This window comes from Vigna umbellata, chromosome 5 (assembly GCF_029865625.1).
Source record: "Vigna umbellata cultivar VRB3 chromosome 5, Vumbellata_1.0, whole genome shotgun sequence".
In the NCBI taxonomy this organism is placed as follows: Eukaryota; Viridiplantae; Streptophyta; class Magnoliopsida; order Fabales; family Fabaceae; genus Vigna; species Vigna umbellata.
Window position 1 is genome coordinate 6,535,940 of NC_142169.1, and position 17,103 is coordinate 6,553,042.

Below are 17,103 nucleotides of genomic sequence, written 5' to 3' on the forward strand. Positions count from 1 at the left end.
TCATTGAAAAAATTGACACTTGCATCAAAGCTTCTTGAATGAGAAACACGACATACATATTTTAATTGGTAAATTTATTTTGACAATTTTAATCATAAAATTTATTGAAATAAATTAAAAAGCTCTTTTAATAAAAAGTGAGGAGCCACTTTGGTTTTTTAAATTTACATCTAAGAATCTAAAATCAAGCCCATAAAAGTTACTTCAAACATTCTCAGTAATGCCATCATCATTGATAATAAGGTTAAGAGAAAGTGCTTGTGGTATATTATTCACAATGATATACTAAATATTATTAATGTTATTGTAAGAAACAGTTATGATCTGTGACAAACTCCAAGAATATGTACATTGCCGAATAATATGTTCATATAGCCAGACACAGGAATGAGGTTGTTACCATGAAAGGGGTAACAGAATTGCCTGCACCAAATGCAACAACAGAAAATAGCCACGGATTGCCACAAGCTGGAGACAAAGTCAGATGAACTGAGACATAAAAACAGTCAAGTTGCCATGCATTAGGAAACTGAATACACCATGTAGAATTGAGAATTTCCCCAACCAAACTTCCTTCAGCATTGCATTATTTCCTCCTCTAAAATCAGGAGTTATCCACTCAAACCCCCCAACCAAACACAACAACACAAGACCATGGACATTTTTTTTGCTAAGCTCAGTTTCTCAATTGGTGGTTTCAGAATCACTGTGGTTATCTTCTTCATCATCAAACATAGTGGGGCTGTCTGAGGCAATCTCTCCTACAGAAATAGAAGTGTCCCCTAACTGTGCTGTGGCCAGCCTCAACATTATGTTATGAATAATGTTGGATTGTTCAAGGTTGAACTTGTGCTCTGAGGTGTGTTGTTGATTAAATCGACCCGGGAGTTTGGAACGAGTTGCATAGCAATCACCACAAAGATCAAAACCCATCTTCTCCGTACAATCAGCACATCTATATCTATCTCCAATTATTGGAAACATCTGTGATGAGTGACACATTAGCATTCTACACAAAAACTAGAAGCATGAGTTATAGACACTGCAGCTTCAAGAGAAATACTAAGTTAAAAAGAAGTGAAATAAGACCTTGTTTGTTAACTGCTTTCAAAAAAAAAATTTCTAAAAGTTTTTTCTCCCCAAAGCAAATTTGGAAGTTTTTTTTCCGGGTATATTTATTATTTCTAAAACTGACTCTTGAACATTTGAATAGAGGACTCGAAGAAAACAGGATAAGAAAACATGTCCAAGTTTTTATTTGTTTTGGAAACAGTTTTTTAACCAGGTACATTTTAGAACGACAAAATGATTGGTATTATTTCAGAAAACATTTTTAAACAAAAACGTTAAAAGGGAATCAAACAGGCCTAAATCTTCAGGTTGGCATCTGAACCCTAAAGAAATAGTAAACTCTTGACTTTTTTGCTAAAGCAAAGATAATATTAATTGTCACTTTGAATAATAAACAAAATATGGCTTCAACAGAATGCAATTTCCATATAAAACCATATATAGATCAACTTGAAAACAACAAAATTGAAATTAGTTATCAGATAAATATCTATGAACGTATGTTTAATGTAGTGTAGGTCCTTGAAACATGAAAATACACAACTATTGTAAATTGGCAGTGTGCAGCAAACAGGCAAGTTATAGGTTTGGAGCTTGAACAAGGAACCTATAACTCCCTTTGTGCACATGAAATACCTAGTCATTAAGAAAGACAAGTAACCACATGAAATGACAGCCACCTATCTAGATCAATGAATAGAGAATCTTGATGTACTTTATGACCTACCATAGGACAATAAGTGAAAAGAATATAAAAGGCACGATAAACGCAAAAAGAAAATGGAAACGGAGCAACAAAATGAAGAAAAAAATAGAAGATATGATGGAATAAAACTTTTACCCCACAAAAATCACAACCAACTCCAATGTGAACTTTTGAGTCAGGATCTGACCACCAATCTATATTTTCTCCTTTGTTACCCTTGTCCAATGAACCTGAAAGAAAACCAACACAAGTAACTAGAAGAACATGAAAAAAGATAGAAAAATAATGAAAGAAATACCGTACAACAATAAATCAATCACCACTTGGGAAATATCTGTAAAATATAATAAAATATTTAGAGTATTGTAGATGATACCATAAGAATGACTTCAATATTTTAATATATTTCATACATTGTTTGGTTGTTTAAGTAAATCAGGATTCAAATATTTAGTATAAACAGCGGTTATGCTTGAATGCTAAATAAAGGCCAAACAATATAAAATATCCTAGGAAAAAGTATTTTTTTTAATCCCTATACTTTTATAAAATGTCAAGATTCCTATACTTTCAAGTTGATGAATTTATTCCGCAACTTAAGAAAGGTGTGAATTTAATCCTTCCGAACTTTAAAAAACATGATGAATTATTAGAGGGGTAACTAAATACACATGTTTTTTCAAGTTTGAAGAGCAGATTCATCAATATGAAAATACAAGAACTTTTTTACCATGCCTGACCGAGAGAGTATGAAAACTAAAACACATTTCCCAATATTCTATCACATTCTCAATGGAAAGCTGAAAGATATACACATATATTCCTATATTTTCACCCAAAGCTGTACGCTTCAAGATATCAGTCATGTAATAAAAATGTATACAATATACATACAAGAAGGTGTCTCAAGTTTGACTTTGATCTGCTTTAGTTCAATGGCATCTCTCCGCTGTCTATATTCTTCAGGAAATTGTTCCTCCAAAAAGTGATCTAACTCCAAACATACTTTTGGAAACCTACTAGGATGTGGACTTTGACAAACCTGGCATCTGAGCATGTCGTCATCTGTGTTGACGACGCAAGTTTGACAGTATACTGATGGGAATGTGAAAAAGCAGAACAAAATCAACATACCACTTTAAGTGTTTTATTATTAATAAATCCAATCAGTTACACTTGAAAGAAAACTTAAGTGCATTGAGTACCATGGCCACAATTAAGAACTACAGGATGAAAGAGAAGTTGCTTGCACATTGTACACGTCACATCTGCAACTGACAATTTTTGTTGGAGAGAAATATCTTCCTGAGGCAATTTTTTTCTTTTAGCAGGAGTTCCAACAATATCAGGCTCTCCATTAGAATAGACTGTTCCTTCGTCTCTTTCATGGGTGGTGGACCCTGATTGCTCCATACATTCAGAAGTTCCCACATTACATGAGTTGGATTTCAAATTCACAATAGAGGAGGAAAAAGGGATACCAGAATGACCAAATTTAGCTTGTGATTCACATGTCTCAGGATCAAATTGAGGAGAGTAGAATCCTGATTTCTTTTCTTCCTCTGAAGCAAGATTTCAATAAGAATGATTGTCAAAACTAGCCCAACAAAGTAGACAAAAGGATTACTTCTATGCTAAATACAAATTTACTAGAAAGTAGCATCAAAAAAGGAGAAAACTGCATTTTCAAGAAGTATAAAAGGAATACCAAGAATCATAATGCAGTAAAAAAGAAAGAACAAAATCATATAATAAAATTTTGGATATCCATAAAACCTGAGGACATAAAATAAAAAACAGAGAAGAAAAAGTTTATCAGTGAAAGGCCTAGTTTATATAAACTTATCAATAAATACTCTGTAACAGAAGGAAATGACGTAAGATGAATCGTTCTTGCAAAAGTTAAAATTAATTTATGCACTTTAGTTTTTCTTTTAATTTTTCTCATCTACTCCAAAAGCTAAGGTGCATAACTAACATGTGTGAGATGTTTGGTTCGTTTTACTTTCCTACTTCTTCTCAAATATCTATTTTATGAGAAGTTTATCCAAACTAAGCCAAATTCTACTTAATCCAAGACAGATGGGTACTTCTAATAGTTGCCGGTGTCAAGTACCTATTACAGTACGGAATCCGCATGTGAATTACACAGACACAGTGGAAGATATTTGTTATAATAAGTGACGTAAAGACAAGAATTTACAATTACCCTACTATAATTACAAATACAGCACGGAATCAGACTCAAACAACCATATTTACATCATTTCTAACATTTCTCTTCAAGTAGTAGCATATAAATATTTGCAGTAATCTTTAACATATGTAACTTATTTGAAGACCTCCCAATGACTTGGTGAAGACCTCTACTAGTTGATCAATTGAATTGAATAATCTAGTTTTAATGTCTCCAGATAAGGTCTCTGAAACTAAACAACAACCTATCTCAATATGCAGGGCTATTGACTATGGTACTTAACTGTAATTGTTTACATATCAAACATGGATTGGTTGATTTCTCATAGTCGATGTTGTTGTGCATGCAGCTATGTTTATGGTAGAATATTAGGATCCCACTATTCAATACAATGATCTATTAGATTTGGACAGCATCTGAAATAACTAGTGAATTACAACTCTATAGTACAGCAGTTTGTGCATTTGTCATTGCAGCCTTAATGTCCTCTCAACAACTCCACGATTTGCCTCCCATTAAGCTATACCGTATTTAACCAGCTTGGGGTTAATGCCACTGTATTTCTCTTTTCTACAAGCATTTCACCACTAGAGAGGTTGTTTCACTAAGTATTAAAATGGCCCGTTGCTTACTAAGAGAATAGAGAAGATGAACTCTATGAAAAATCCTAGAAGTAAAGATAAAAAAAATGTTCAGACAGCTTATGACAAGTCCACTAGAGAAGAAAACCTAAACTGACATAATAAGAGGAAGAGACCAATTCAAGGAAAAGAAAGGAAAGGAGATGGCTGGTTACTTTAAACTGCCAGGATTATAACATTTTTTTTTCTTAACACAAAAGTTCAGTTACTATGTCCCCTACCGCCCTGCAGGTTGATCATAAAAAAACCCTCTATCACAAGAAGAGAAACAACCACCTAGAGGAGGAAGGTACAATAATATTATAAACTAAAGTTATTTCAAACTTAAGTATTTCTGCCCTCTTTTTGGCTTGGCTTATTGTACAAGCTTCATATTGAACGTGTAACTTGACTAATTAAATGAATATAGTTTAACAACTTTTTACTTCTGATATATTTTCTTGCAAGATTCCCGTTGTATGACTCTTAGTGTTTAGTTGTTCAATAATAGCCATACAACAAAACTCAAGTGACCAATTAGAAGTAATTCATCTCATGTTTAGTTGTACAAAAACAATTTGGTATCAGACCCATATGGTCTGATTATATGTGTTGTAAATTATGGATTCTTATGATAAAGGTATCCTTGATAGCTCCATACTGTGATTAAGAGAAATTTTCTTCAGAATTTTTTTATTCATTAAAAAATATTTTATTACCTTATTTTAAAGAATTTGATTGTTACAAATAGAGATGATGAAAATATAATTGGTGAGATGATTATCAATAAAAAGAATTATACATTTCGTTACATGGTTCAAAATTTGGTATTAAAGCTCTTGATCTTGGGAGTCATGTTTCTACTTCCACGTAAATAGCCACCACCACCGTTATTCACAACCGTAACAGGCGGAGCAATTGGGACCTCTTGAGCCCATACCAAGAGTTGGTGATGTCCCATTTGACTCTGATTTGAGTAGTTCTGAAATTTTTTTTGTGCCTTTGCCGAACAAGTTCTCTTTGTTACGTCTTTGCATTTTAGTGTTTTTTTAATGCCTAGTATGAAAGTCAATAAGGAGAAACTAGATTGTCAGAGAACAATAGTTGAATCAATGAATAACTCCCCTGGATTGTATGCCCTACCATAAAAGGTAAAAGTACATTCAATATTATTGGTTTCGTATCTATACGTGTTTGGTTTCTTGATTACTAGAGAATCACATGACCATTTCCTATGCTCTGCAATTCATACTTCAAAATTACTAGAGAACAACTCCTTAAAGTTGTAAATGATAATAGTCTACCCATAAATAATGTTTTACATATCTCAACTAAAAAAAGTCTTATCACTGTACAAGAACTTAAAAAAGATTCAAACTATTTACTAACTTTTTTTTCTTCTTAATGTGTATTGAAAGACCTTGCTTCCCTAGTGTCAAGTTTACTTGTTGAATCTTTGGCTGCGTTGTTTTTGTTAACTATCATAATCCTAATAGTATCAAATTAGATCCTAGAGATCTTAAATATGTATTTATTGTTTCTTGTGTAAAAAATGGTTGTTTTTGTTAACTATCATAATCCTAATAGTATCAAATTAGATCCTAGAGATCTTAAATATGTATTTATTGGTTCTTGTGTAAAAAGTGGTACAAATGTTATTTTCTTTAGAGTCATCGTGTTTTTATCATCATGGATATTACCTTTTTCATGAAATAAAATTCTTTTGTTAGTCATCGACTTCAGGAGGAGAAAACACTTGAAATTAAGGAGCTTTCCTTCTTGTCATTACAAATGTCTTCATAGGATGCTCAAGATCTAAGTGATGAAGTCACCACAATTGAGATCAGACCAACTCAGTGAGGAAGAAAAAGACAAATTCTTTTGGTAAAAATATCAAAGAAGAAAACAATCCATTTAGCAAGGAGTTATTTGACTCAAAGGTGAGAAAGATAAGAGTAAATTGTTATCGAGAATTTACCCATTGCATCGAAGAAAGAAATGAGATAGTGTTAAATATTATATTCTCAATGTGTGCAACAACAATCTCTCTAATAAACATTCAATCTTTATTGGTGTCATAGAAACTCCTATCTCAATCCAAACAACCATAAAATGTGAACATTGGACTAAAGCCATGAGAAAAAAGACAAATGCATTTGAAAGAAACTCAACATGGGAGATTGTTGACAAACCAAAAGAAAGAGGGATTGTATGGTGCAATTAGAACTTTAGAATTTAATATAAAGCATATAGAATTGTATATGTTTTGAATGTATTGTGTGTCTAATGTAGACCACACCGAATGTATTTATAGCATAATACAAAATTAATCATAATAAATACATTTAATGATTAGGAATCAATCATCCTAATTTTCCAGATTATGTAACACTTAATTCCCTAGAAATTTGTAAAAGTTGATTTCATTCTAACACTCCCCCTCAAGCTAGAGCATATATGTCATATGTACCAAGCTTGTTATAAAGGTACTCAATCAGAGGGCCTCTAAGGGACTTGGTGAACATATAGCTAGTTGATTGCTAGAGTTGAAAAAACCCGTAGTGATTTCTCCGGGGAACACCTTTTCTTTAACAAAGTGACAATCAATTTCAATATATTTGGTTCTTTCAAGGAAAATCGGGTTTGATGCAATGTGATGTGCATCTTGATTGTCACAAATAAGCTTTGTTTCATGGATGTCTCATATTTTTAGCTATAGAAGTAGTTGCCTAAGCCATGTAAGCTCACAAGTGGATGTTGCATGATATTATGCTTCTGCACTAGATCTAGCAACTATATTTTGCTTCTTGCTTCTCCATAAGATAAGGTTTCGTCGATAAGAACACAATACCCAAAAGTGGATCTTCTATCTGATGGTGATCCTGCCCAATATGCATCAAAGGAATAAGTGATCTTAGTACTCCCTTTGTCTTCATACAATAATCCTTATCCTTGAGCATTTTTTATGTATCGGAGGATACGTGTCACAGCATCCCAATGGCTATCACAAGGAGCATTTAGAAATTGGCTTACCACACTAACCACAAAAGTGATGTTAAGTCTGGTTATAGTGAGATAGTTGAGTCTACCTACCAAGCAATGATATCTTTTCGGGTCTTTCAATGGCTACCCTTGATCCGGAAGAACCTTGATATTAGGATCCATAGGAGTATCACAAGGACGATAGTCAACCATAATAGTTTCAATAAGAATGCCCAAGACATACTTATGTTGATTAATGACAATTCCAAAGATTGAGCAACTTCAATGCCTAAGAAATATTTTAGAGAGCCCAAATCTTTAGTATGAAATTGTTGTGAAATGTGCTCTTTGAGTTGTCAAATTCCAATCTCATTGTCACCCGTGATGACAATGTCATCAACATAGACAACAAGGTAAATGAACTTGCAAGAAAAGGAGCGAAAAGATAAGAAAGATTGATTAGCCTCACACGTAGTCATGCCAAACTATGTCAAGATGAAAACCAAGCCTGAGGAGATTGCTTTAAGCCATAGAGAGACCATTGAAGCTTACAAACAAGACGAGAATCGCCGGGATCAAGAAAACCAAAAGGTTGATCCATAAAACTTCTTGCATTTCACCATATAAAAATGCATTTTTAATATCTAGCTGATGAAGAGACCAATGATGAATAGCAACCATAGCCAGAAAGAGACGAACAAAAGTTATTTTGCCCACAGGGAAAAAGGTGCTAACACATAATCAAGACCAAAAATCTGTGTATATACTTTGGCAACCAAGTGAGCTTTTAACCGATCAATATGACAATCAGGTCCAATCACTATATAAACTCAATGACAGTCAACCGTTTGCTTGCCAAAGAGGTAAAGGAACGAGGTCCCAAGTAGGGATGGCAAAAAAATTCGCGCTTGCGGATATTCATAGATAAAGTCCATGACGGATAGTTGGTATTCACGGATATTTACTATCAGCGGGTTGCAGGTAGTGGGTATTTCAATACTCGCTTATAAACGAGTCGGGTGCAAGTATTACACTACCCGACCCGCGGATATCCGTTCCCCCCTAAAAAATTGAAATTACGTTTTTATCCTTAGGTTTAAATTAGGTTTTATTCCTTTGCCTCTTTGCCTCTTTGTGCATCTGTGCAACAGCTACTCGTGCTTTCAGAACGTGTGCCACCATCGTCAGACCTAGTGTTGGATTTACGACTGTTAGATTACAAAGAGAAATGAACCATCAAATTATAAGTTAGAACTTGACTATTACTTGGAGGAACCGACACTACCGGATTCTGATGAAGATTTGACATTTTAATTTGTGGAAGACTAATGGATTAAAATATCTAATCTTACAAATGATTGCAAGAGATTTTCTAGCCATTCCTATCTCAACAATTGCTTCTAAGTCTTCTTTTAGTACTGGTGGTCAATTTCTTACTCCATATCGGAGTAGATTACACCCAAACACTTTAGAGGCATTAATGTGTGTTCAAGATTCACTATGGAGTGACATACAAGGTAACTAAATGAACAATTCAAATTACATATTTATATTCATTCAAATGATTGGCTATGACAAATTAATTTATTTTCCTTTTTCATGTTCTTCAAAATTGAAAGTGGATAACATGAAGCTTAATACAATACTAGAGGAGATAATTGATGATGATGTTAGTGTTTAATCTAATTTTATTAATAATGTCACTTTGTCATTGATTGATGACTTTATTTGTATTTATTTGTTTAAGGAATTAAGTGGTCAAAAATGAAGATATGGGAGAAGAAACATAAATCTTGGAGTGTTATTTTTAGAGCAATTATTTTTAAAATTACTTGTATTTGGATATATGTTTTACTATTAATTTGTATTAATTTAAATTTATGTTTTAACTTTTATTTACTTATCCATTGACTTTACTTGGATATATGTTTTAGATATTATTTGTATTTTTTTTTTGCAAATTAATTTGGATTTCATTTAAAAACTTATAAAATAACTTTTATAAAATAAGTTTTCTTAAATATTTGTGGGTTGAAAACGAGTATCCAACAGGTATCTGCGAGTTGAAAAAAATTTGCGGATTTTTTTTATTCGAGTATCCAGCGGTCAGCGAATACAATTTTGTCCGGCCGGTCGGGTTGCGGGTAGGCACTATCTGTGCCCGACCCGACCTGTTGTCACCCTTGGTCCCAAGTGCCATTGGAATGTACAAATGCCATCTCCTTTACCATTGTCCAACGTCAGTCGAGATCATCCATGGCTTCACCTGTAGTCTTAGGAATAGACACAAAATCCAAAGAAGAAACAAAGGAGAAATGGGATGGAGACAAACCATGATAATTAATGGTAAAAGCATAGAGAAGGTTAAGATTACAAGAGGAACAAAATGTATCGCAATAGGAAGTTCAGGTGTAGGAAGCGTAGGTGAAAGGGCGGTTGGAGCAAGAGATGATGCTTGAGAATTAGTAAAGTCAGTCACAATTGGAGTTTGATCCCTGCCTGTGGCATTGAAGCAAAGGATGTTGAGGAGAAGCAATCACCTGAGCCGAAACAGGCGAGACTTCAAAAGGTTCGATTGTAAGATTCACATCCAATATAGTGGAAGTGTAGAAGGGGGTAGTCTCAAAAAAGTGACATCATTAGAAACTATATTACGTTGAAGTTAAGGACAAAAACAACGATATCCCTTTTGAAGCATGAGTAACCAAAGAAAATACATTTGAGTGATTTGGCAAGAAAGTTTATCTTTACCTGGAGTAAGGTCATGGACAAAGCATGTGCAACCAAAGACACGAAGAGGAATGGTGTAAAGATCTTGAGTTGGATATAAGAGAGAGTGTGGAACCTGATTATTAAGGACAAAGGAAGGCATGCGGTTGATCAGATAACATGTTAGAATGGATTCTCCACAAAAGCAAAGAGGAATATTGTGGTGAAGAAGAAGGGTATGGACAGTTTCAACCAAGTGTCAATTCTTTCTTACGATAACACCATTCTATTGTGGTGTGAGAGCAAGATGTTGAATGGAGGATCCCCTATGAACTTAGGAAAGACTGAAATTGGGAAGAAATATACTCAGAGCATTGTCAATGTGTAAAATTTTAATAGAGGTGCTGAATTGATTTTGAATTTTAATAGAGAAACCTTGGAATATAGAAAGCACATCAGAACGATTTTTCATTAAGAATAACCAAGTACATCGAGAGAAATTGTCAATGAAAGTAATAAAGTAATAAAAAGACAAACTAGGACCCAAAATATCAAAGTGAACTAAGGCAAAAGGTGATAAAGCACTTTTATTAACTCAAGGACCATTTGTATGACGAGTGTGTTTTCCTAATTGATAAGACTCGCATTGAAAAGACAAATTGTGAGATAGATTAGGAAGCATGAGACACATTTTGGTAGGACAATGATAACCTAAGCGTTGATGCTCAATAGCTTGAGACAGAGTGGAGATACAAGCAATTGATTGTGACAGATAGAATTATCATTGAGACTCATGTCCTACTCCAATTGTTTGTCTGATATGCTGATGCTGAACAACAACAGAATTATTAGCAAAAAGGAGAGAGTAATTTTAGGTGCGAATGAGCTTGCATATGGAGATTAAATTAAAAGGACACCCAGGAATATAAAGCACAGAATCTAGGGTAAGATTAAAAGCAGGTCGTGTTTCACCAATGCCATGAACTTTTATTTGAGAGCCATTTGCCATGGTAATAAAGGGTAAATAATCCAAATAAGCTAGTTGAGAGAAAAGGGTCTTGTTACTAGACATGTGGTCGAGTCACCAAAGTCAAGAATCCAAGGTCCAAGGGAGGAGAACTAAGAAATACAAGCTACAGGATTACCAGACTGAGCAATGGCAACGACAAGTTGTGTAGGTTGCATGGCTACCTTGTATTGAAGGAACGCATTATAGGCATTAACAGAAATTGAAATCTCAGCTGATAGTTTTAGAGAATTGACCTGAGCAATATTAGTTGTCTTATGTTGTTGTCGTGCCTTTATACGACATTTTGCCTCAACACGGCCATATTGTTGACAAAAATTACAACGAGGGTGTTGACCACGATATCCACCACAATTCCCACTTCGTCCACCCCAGTAGGAAGATTGGCAATAAAAAGCAGAGGAATTAGTGGGAGGTACATGTGATTGACCAAAACATGTGAGAAACGACGATGTGAAGTAATTGTTCACTAACGGTGTCATAAGATGGAACAACTATGCTAGATAAGATTTGATTGCGGACAAATTCAAACTCAGGAGGAAGTCTAGCAAGTCCAAGGACCATAAAAAACTTGCCCCGTTGTTTAACATGTTTGTTTACATCATTAGTGAAAGGAAGAAGTGACTCAATCAGCAATTAAGCGATCGAGCTTACCAAGATATGTCTGTATATCACGATTCTCCAACTTCACCATGATAAAATTGGAAATAACATTATAAAGTTGATGAACATCATTGGAATATATTCTTTTGGCTTTATTCCACACATCATAACAAGTAGTAAAGGCATGGTATTAAGGTTGCAATTTGACATCAATAGAGAACTAGAACGCTACACAAGGAGGCATCAATTTGCATCCATTGGGCTTGATCATGGTGGGGAAAGTCTTTGGCCTATTTGGTCAAGTGATCGGCATGACCTTGACCTCGAAACCATAGTCGGACAACTACAGCCCAGGAGCTAGTCCTGATCAGTTTTTCACATGGAATTAGCGAAAGAGTGCTAAAAGTAATGCCAAAGGAGGTACTTGAGTGTGAGCTTCCGAAAGCCATGGAAAAAGTACTCGAAATGGGCTAACAAGAATCGTCCAGGTGTGAGGGAGTTGAGGAGAAGCTCAATATTCCGGGTTGAAGCTTGGTTAGTCGGGTTTAAGAACGGTCAGTCGGGTTGAAGCACGTTTAGTTAGGGAGGAGCACAATCAATCGAGATGGAGTAGGGTTAGCCAAGGTGGAGCACGGTCAGCCAAGTTTGAGCACGGTCATTCGGGTTTAAGCATAGTCAATCAGGTTTGAGCACGGTCAACTGGGTTGGAGTACGGTCATTCGGGTTGGAGACCGGTCAGCCGGTTTGGAGACCGGTCAGTCGGGTTAGAGCATGATCAGCCAGGTTAGAGCACAGTCAGTTGGAAATAGGCAGCGCATGGGGGGCACGTGCAGCAGGGTGAATTAAGCTTGATGGTCGTCGAGGAAGACAATCTCGATTGCATTGGTCACCAGAGGAAAAGGATGCCAGTGACAGAAAAAGGGCACACAGTGGTTGCAGGTACTATTCACCCAAAAAGAAAGAAAGAAACCAGATCGAGAAACCTAAACTAATGATATAATTATAGAATTTTATTTGTTTCTAATGTATTATGTGTCTAATGCAGACCACATAAAATGTATTTATAGCATAATACATAATCAATCATAATAAATACACCTAATAATTAGGAATCAATCATCCTAATTTCCAAAAATATTTAACACTTGATTCCTTAGAATCTATAACAATTTATTTAATTTTAACAAGGCAAATGGAACAGTAGACAAATATAAGTCCAATTGGTAATACACTCTAACTTAATGTAAGCTTTTATGTCTCATGTAACATGTAACTTGTTAATTAGAGGGACCAATAAGTAAATAAACAATAATTGGACCAATAAGGAGTGGTTTCTTGATGATGACTACTATTTAATGGGCTTAGCAAAAATCACAAGGTTTATATTTATATAAATCGATGATACAAATACAAAGTCCACTCCCTACCAAGTAGTAGGTTTTGTAGGCCTTCGTACACCAAAAAAGAGAGGTCGTACAATAAAAAGTAAAAGGGAGTGAAACCTTATATCAAAATCGTGAGCCAACTCGTAAACGCGTGCAAGTTTACGTTCTCATACCCTCAAACATAGCTAACTCGCACGTAGAATTGTTTCTAAGTAGGCTTGTGTAAAATTAAGCAAACTCAACTAAAATTGTGAGTTTATAAGTGATTCAACGAGCTTAGTTTGACATTATTAAAAGGCCAAAAATAATCCTGGATTTGTTTGTTTCTATCTAGGTCACGATTTATGCAAAAAGGCACCTAGGAAAAATTTCATGGTTCACTAGTTCTCTTGCAAGTTTCTATTTGTTTTGGGTGTTGATGTCAGCAATCAAAATTCTAAGTTTAACATGTAGTTCATAGAGATGTGAACACAATTGGAATATATTTGAGCAAGTAAAATTATTGTTCATGACATGACTCATTTCATTATTATCTTTTATTTAGAACATAGAAAGAAATAGATTCAGCTTTACTTATTTATTATGGAGATTCATCAAAAAAAGAATAGGTTAGACCACAAAAGATTGCATGATTTGGTAAACATAAAGTATAGCCAACAATTTTCTCAAAAATACAATATTAGGGATAAAAAAGACCCTATTGTACTTGATGACATTGATGAGTGTTAGAGTGGTTAGGGAGACAAGTGGACAATGATAACGATAATGAAGAGTGGTCAGTATCCCATTTATATATTATAATTTGGCCTTATTCTTAATCAATGTGGAATCTCTAACACACCCAATCACACTAAGGAATGAACATCTCTCAAGTGTGAGTGTGGGATTAGATATTTCTGTATGGTCTAAGAAGAGCCCGGTAGTGGCAGCACAATAGTTCCGATGAACTTAACTAGGATAGGCTTTAAATGGCTTTGATGTCATCTTAGTAAGTGAGTTTACGTTTAACTCAATCTCACAAAACTAAATTGTAAGATAAAGCCTGCACTCCACTTATATATTATAACTTGACATAATTTTTAATTGATGTGGGATCTCCAACAAAGATATATCTCCTAAAGAAGGGTTTATATGGTTTTAATAAATCCCCAAGAATACAGTTTGGGAGATTTACAAAAGCAATAATTTCCTTAGGATACAAGCAAAACCAATAAGATCATACTTTATTCATAAAATACTCTATTACAAGTACACTCACTATATTATTGACCTATGTGAATGATATCATTATGGCAAGAAATGAGGAAACAGAGAAATTTGCTTTAAAGGATTAATTAACATCCCAATTTGAAATGAAACACCTATGGAAACTTAAGTATTTCGTCAGAATAAAGGTTGATTATTCCAGAAATGGGATTTGCATCTCCTAAAGAAAGTATGTTATTTGATCTTCTCGAAAAAACAAGTTGCGATGTAAAACTTCAAAAGTTCATATTAAACAAAATCATAAAATAAATTTGGAAATGAAAAGAGTTCTGCTGTAGAAAACTTTATTTATCTATCACACACGAAACCAAACATTGCTTATGTAATTAGTACGATAAAGTAGTTTAACCATAATCCAAAAGACATGTGCAAGAAATTGACAAAATTTGTAGTACTTGATCAAGCCCAAGAATAGGGCTACTGTTCAAGAAAGAAGACACTATGATCTGAAGATATTTAGAGATGCAAACTATGCAGCTTATGTTCCTAACAGAAAATCTACCCCTAGGTATTGTATATTTCTTGGAGAAAGTTTGGTAATCTGAAGAAGCAAAACCCAAGACAGAGTATCTCGTTCTAGAGCGAAAGTTGAATTTTGAATCCTTTCTCAAGGTGTGTGTGAAAAGAAAATTTCCAGTACTTGGATCAAGTTTTTATAATGGTTTCTCTTAATCTTTCGCTAACTCTTCCTTTTTCATTTTGAATTGAACTCCCTTCCCTTTGATCAACTTTTCTCACCAGAATCTATATTGATCTTTTTCCACATATAACCAAACAACCTTTACTGAGTTTCTATAAAAGATGCTAACTAAAAATTTTCCTTAATCATCCCTCCATCTTGGCATTGGGATATGTAAAATAGAACAAGGGATCCCAAATTGAGCCTGTGCCAATTCAGAAAAAATAATGGACGACAGAAGTAGGCAATAATAACTCATAATCAATCATGTTGGAATGCATTGATCACACAGCTTGAACGGATCACCATCAATAGAAGACCATGGCAATTTTAGAAACACAATTATATTCAATGCATTGCACAATAAATCATTGAGATGTATAAGAATTATTGCACAAATATTTAGTATGCTCGTGCATAGGCCATTAGGGAAAGTGATATACCAAGCGTTTGCTCTTCCCTTCTTTTGTAAGGAACACTATAAATCTTAAGGAGCAAAAAGTGAAGCATTTGGCAGACTGTTGGGAAGTGATAGTATTGATGCCTACATACTGGACATTGAGACTCGCGCAGACAATTCATGGAATTATAGACACACCAGAAACAGCATATGTGGCCACATGCTGCAAATAGAGAAGAAAAAAGACAGAATTTATCAAACTGATAGCATAATCACGTGCATCTGTAGAAAATAATTCTGCCTTACATAGCACAATGGGTTTGTATAATAGATCCCTGCACAATGAAGTGAAACCAAAATCAGTACACACAATTTGAAAAAGGGAAATATGGCAGCTCAAGCCGACTTAAAATGACACAATAGCCAATCCATTTTTTCAAACAATAGATTAAAAATTTCAAAGCTTAAGAATATGAAACCTTTAGTCCTTCCTCAAGAGACAAGATTTTTGGGTTTTGGAGTCAGATTTCATTTCACATTTTCAAACAAAAATTAAGGAACTATTTAGTCTGATTTATATCTTTTCTTAGCATTTAACCACGCCCAAGGAATTTCGCATTCAATTGAAATTTCGAATGTAAAATTCAAGAGCACCCGCTTCAGATCGAGGAAAAGAAAAATAAACCTGGAATTGTCCACATCATCTAAGCTTGAATCAAGAACAAAATTCATGTTTTTTAAGAAATAACGGTATCCCTGGTAACCCTCTTGAAATATGAATAAGAATTGAAGCACACAATTGAATCTTGATGAACAACACAACAAAGGGCGTTTCACTTTGGAAACATAAGAGCTACAAATTATATGCAATTAGAAGAGACTTACAGACAAACGCAGCATACGAATGAATCAGGGATTTCTTCGTGTTCATTGTCCGCAAAGATTCGATCTCTGAGTGCGTTGTTCTCCATTTCTTGAATGTCCCAACAACCCAGAGAGAGAATGCGGTGGTCACAGAAGAATCAGGATAGGAACGAACAAAGGAACCTGGTGTTCTACAATATATTTTTAATATTTAATATTTAATTATTACGTACAATATAAAAATAAAAAATGACTAATTCTCTTCTCCCAAAGGAAAACGTCACATTAAATAATAGACTGAATTTATAAAATCCTCAAAAGAGGAAATAAATTGAATAAAGTAAAAGAATTAAATTAATAATTAAATCTAACATTGGAAATCACGTATTATCGTGCATCCCATTTCTTATTTATTTAATACGTTTAGTTCATAATAGAAAAAGAAAATAGCTTTTATATTTTTAGTGTTTCTCAACTTTTAAAAATCGGTAACTTTAATCTTTATTTAATTTTTAAAAACATACTAATTGTTTAAGAAAAAGAGATTAAATTTATATTTTTTTACTATATGAAATATACGGATGGGAGTTAATG

The 17,103-nt window shown here is 34.2% G+C and overlaps 1 protein-coding gene across 2 annotated transcripts; it reads right to left on the reverse strand.

Moving 5' to 3' along the window:
* Positions 1 to 244: 244 nt before the first annotated feature.
* PRT1 (proteolysis 1) lies at positions 245 to 16,691 on the reverse strand. 2 transcript variants are annotated; one of them, XM_047311939.2, is made up of 8 exons: positions 16,531 to 16,691; positions 15,952 to 15,980; positions 15,689 to 15,868; positions 3,259 to 3,339; positions 2,983 to 3,177; positions 2,672 to 2,872; positions 1,913 to 2,007; positions 245 to 984 (listed from the first exon to the last, which is right to left on the reverse strand). In XM_047311939.2, exons 1-8 carry the CDS (start codon positions 16,614 to 16,616, stop codon positions 685 to 687), a joined length of 1,167 nt encoding a protein of 388 aa, XP_047167895.1. In that variant the 5' UTR covers positions 16,617 to 16,691; the 3' UTR covers positions 245 to 684. The 2 variants fall into 2 exon arrangements, with proteins under 2 accessions (XP_047167895.1, XP_047167894.1); XM_047311938.2 differs by having other exon boundaries at positions 2,983 to 3,339.
* Between the last annotated feature and the right edge of the window lie 412 nt (positions 16,692 to 17,103).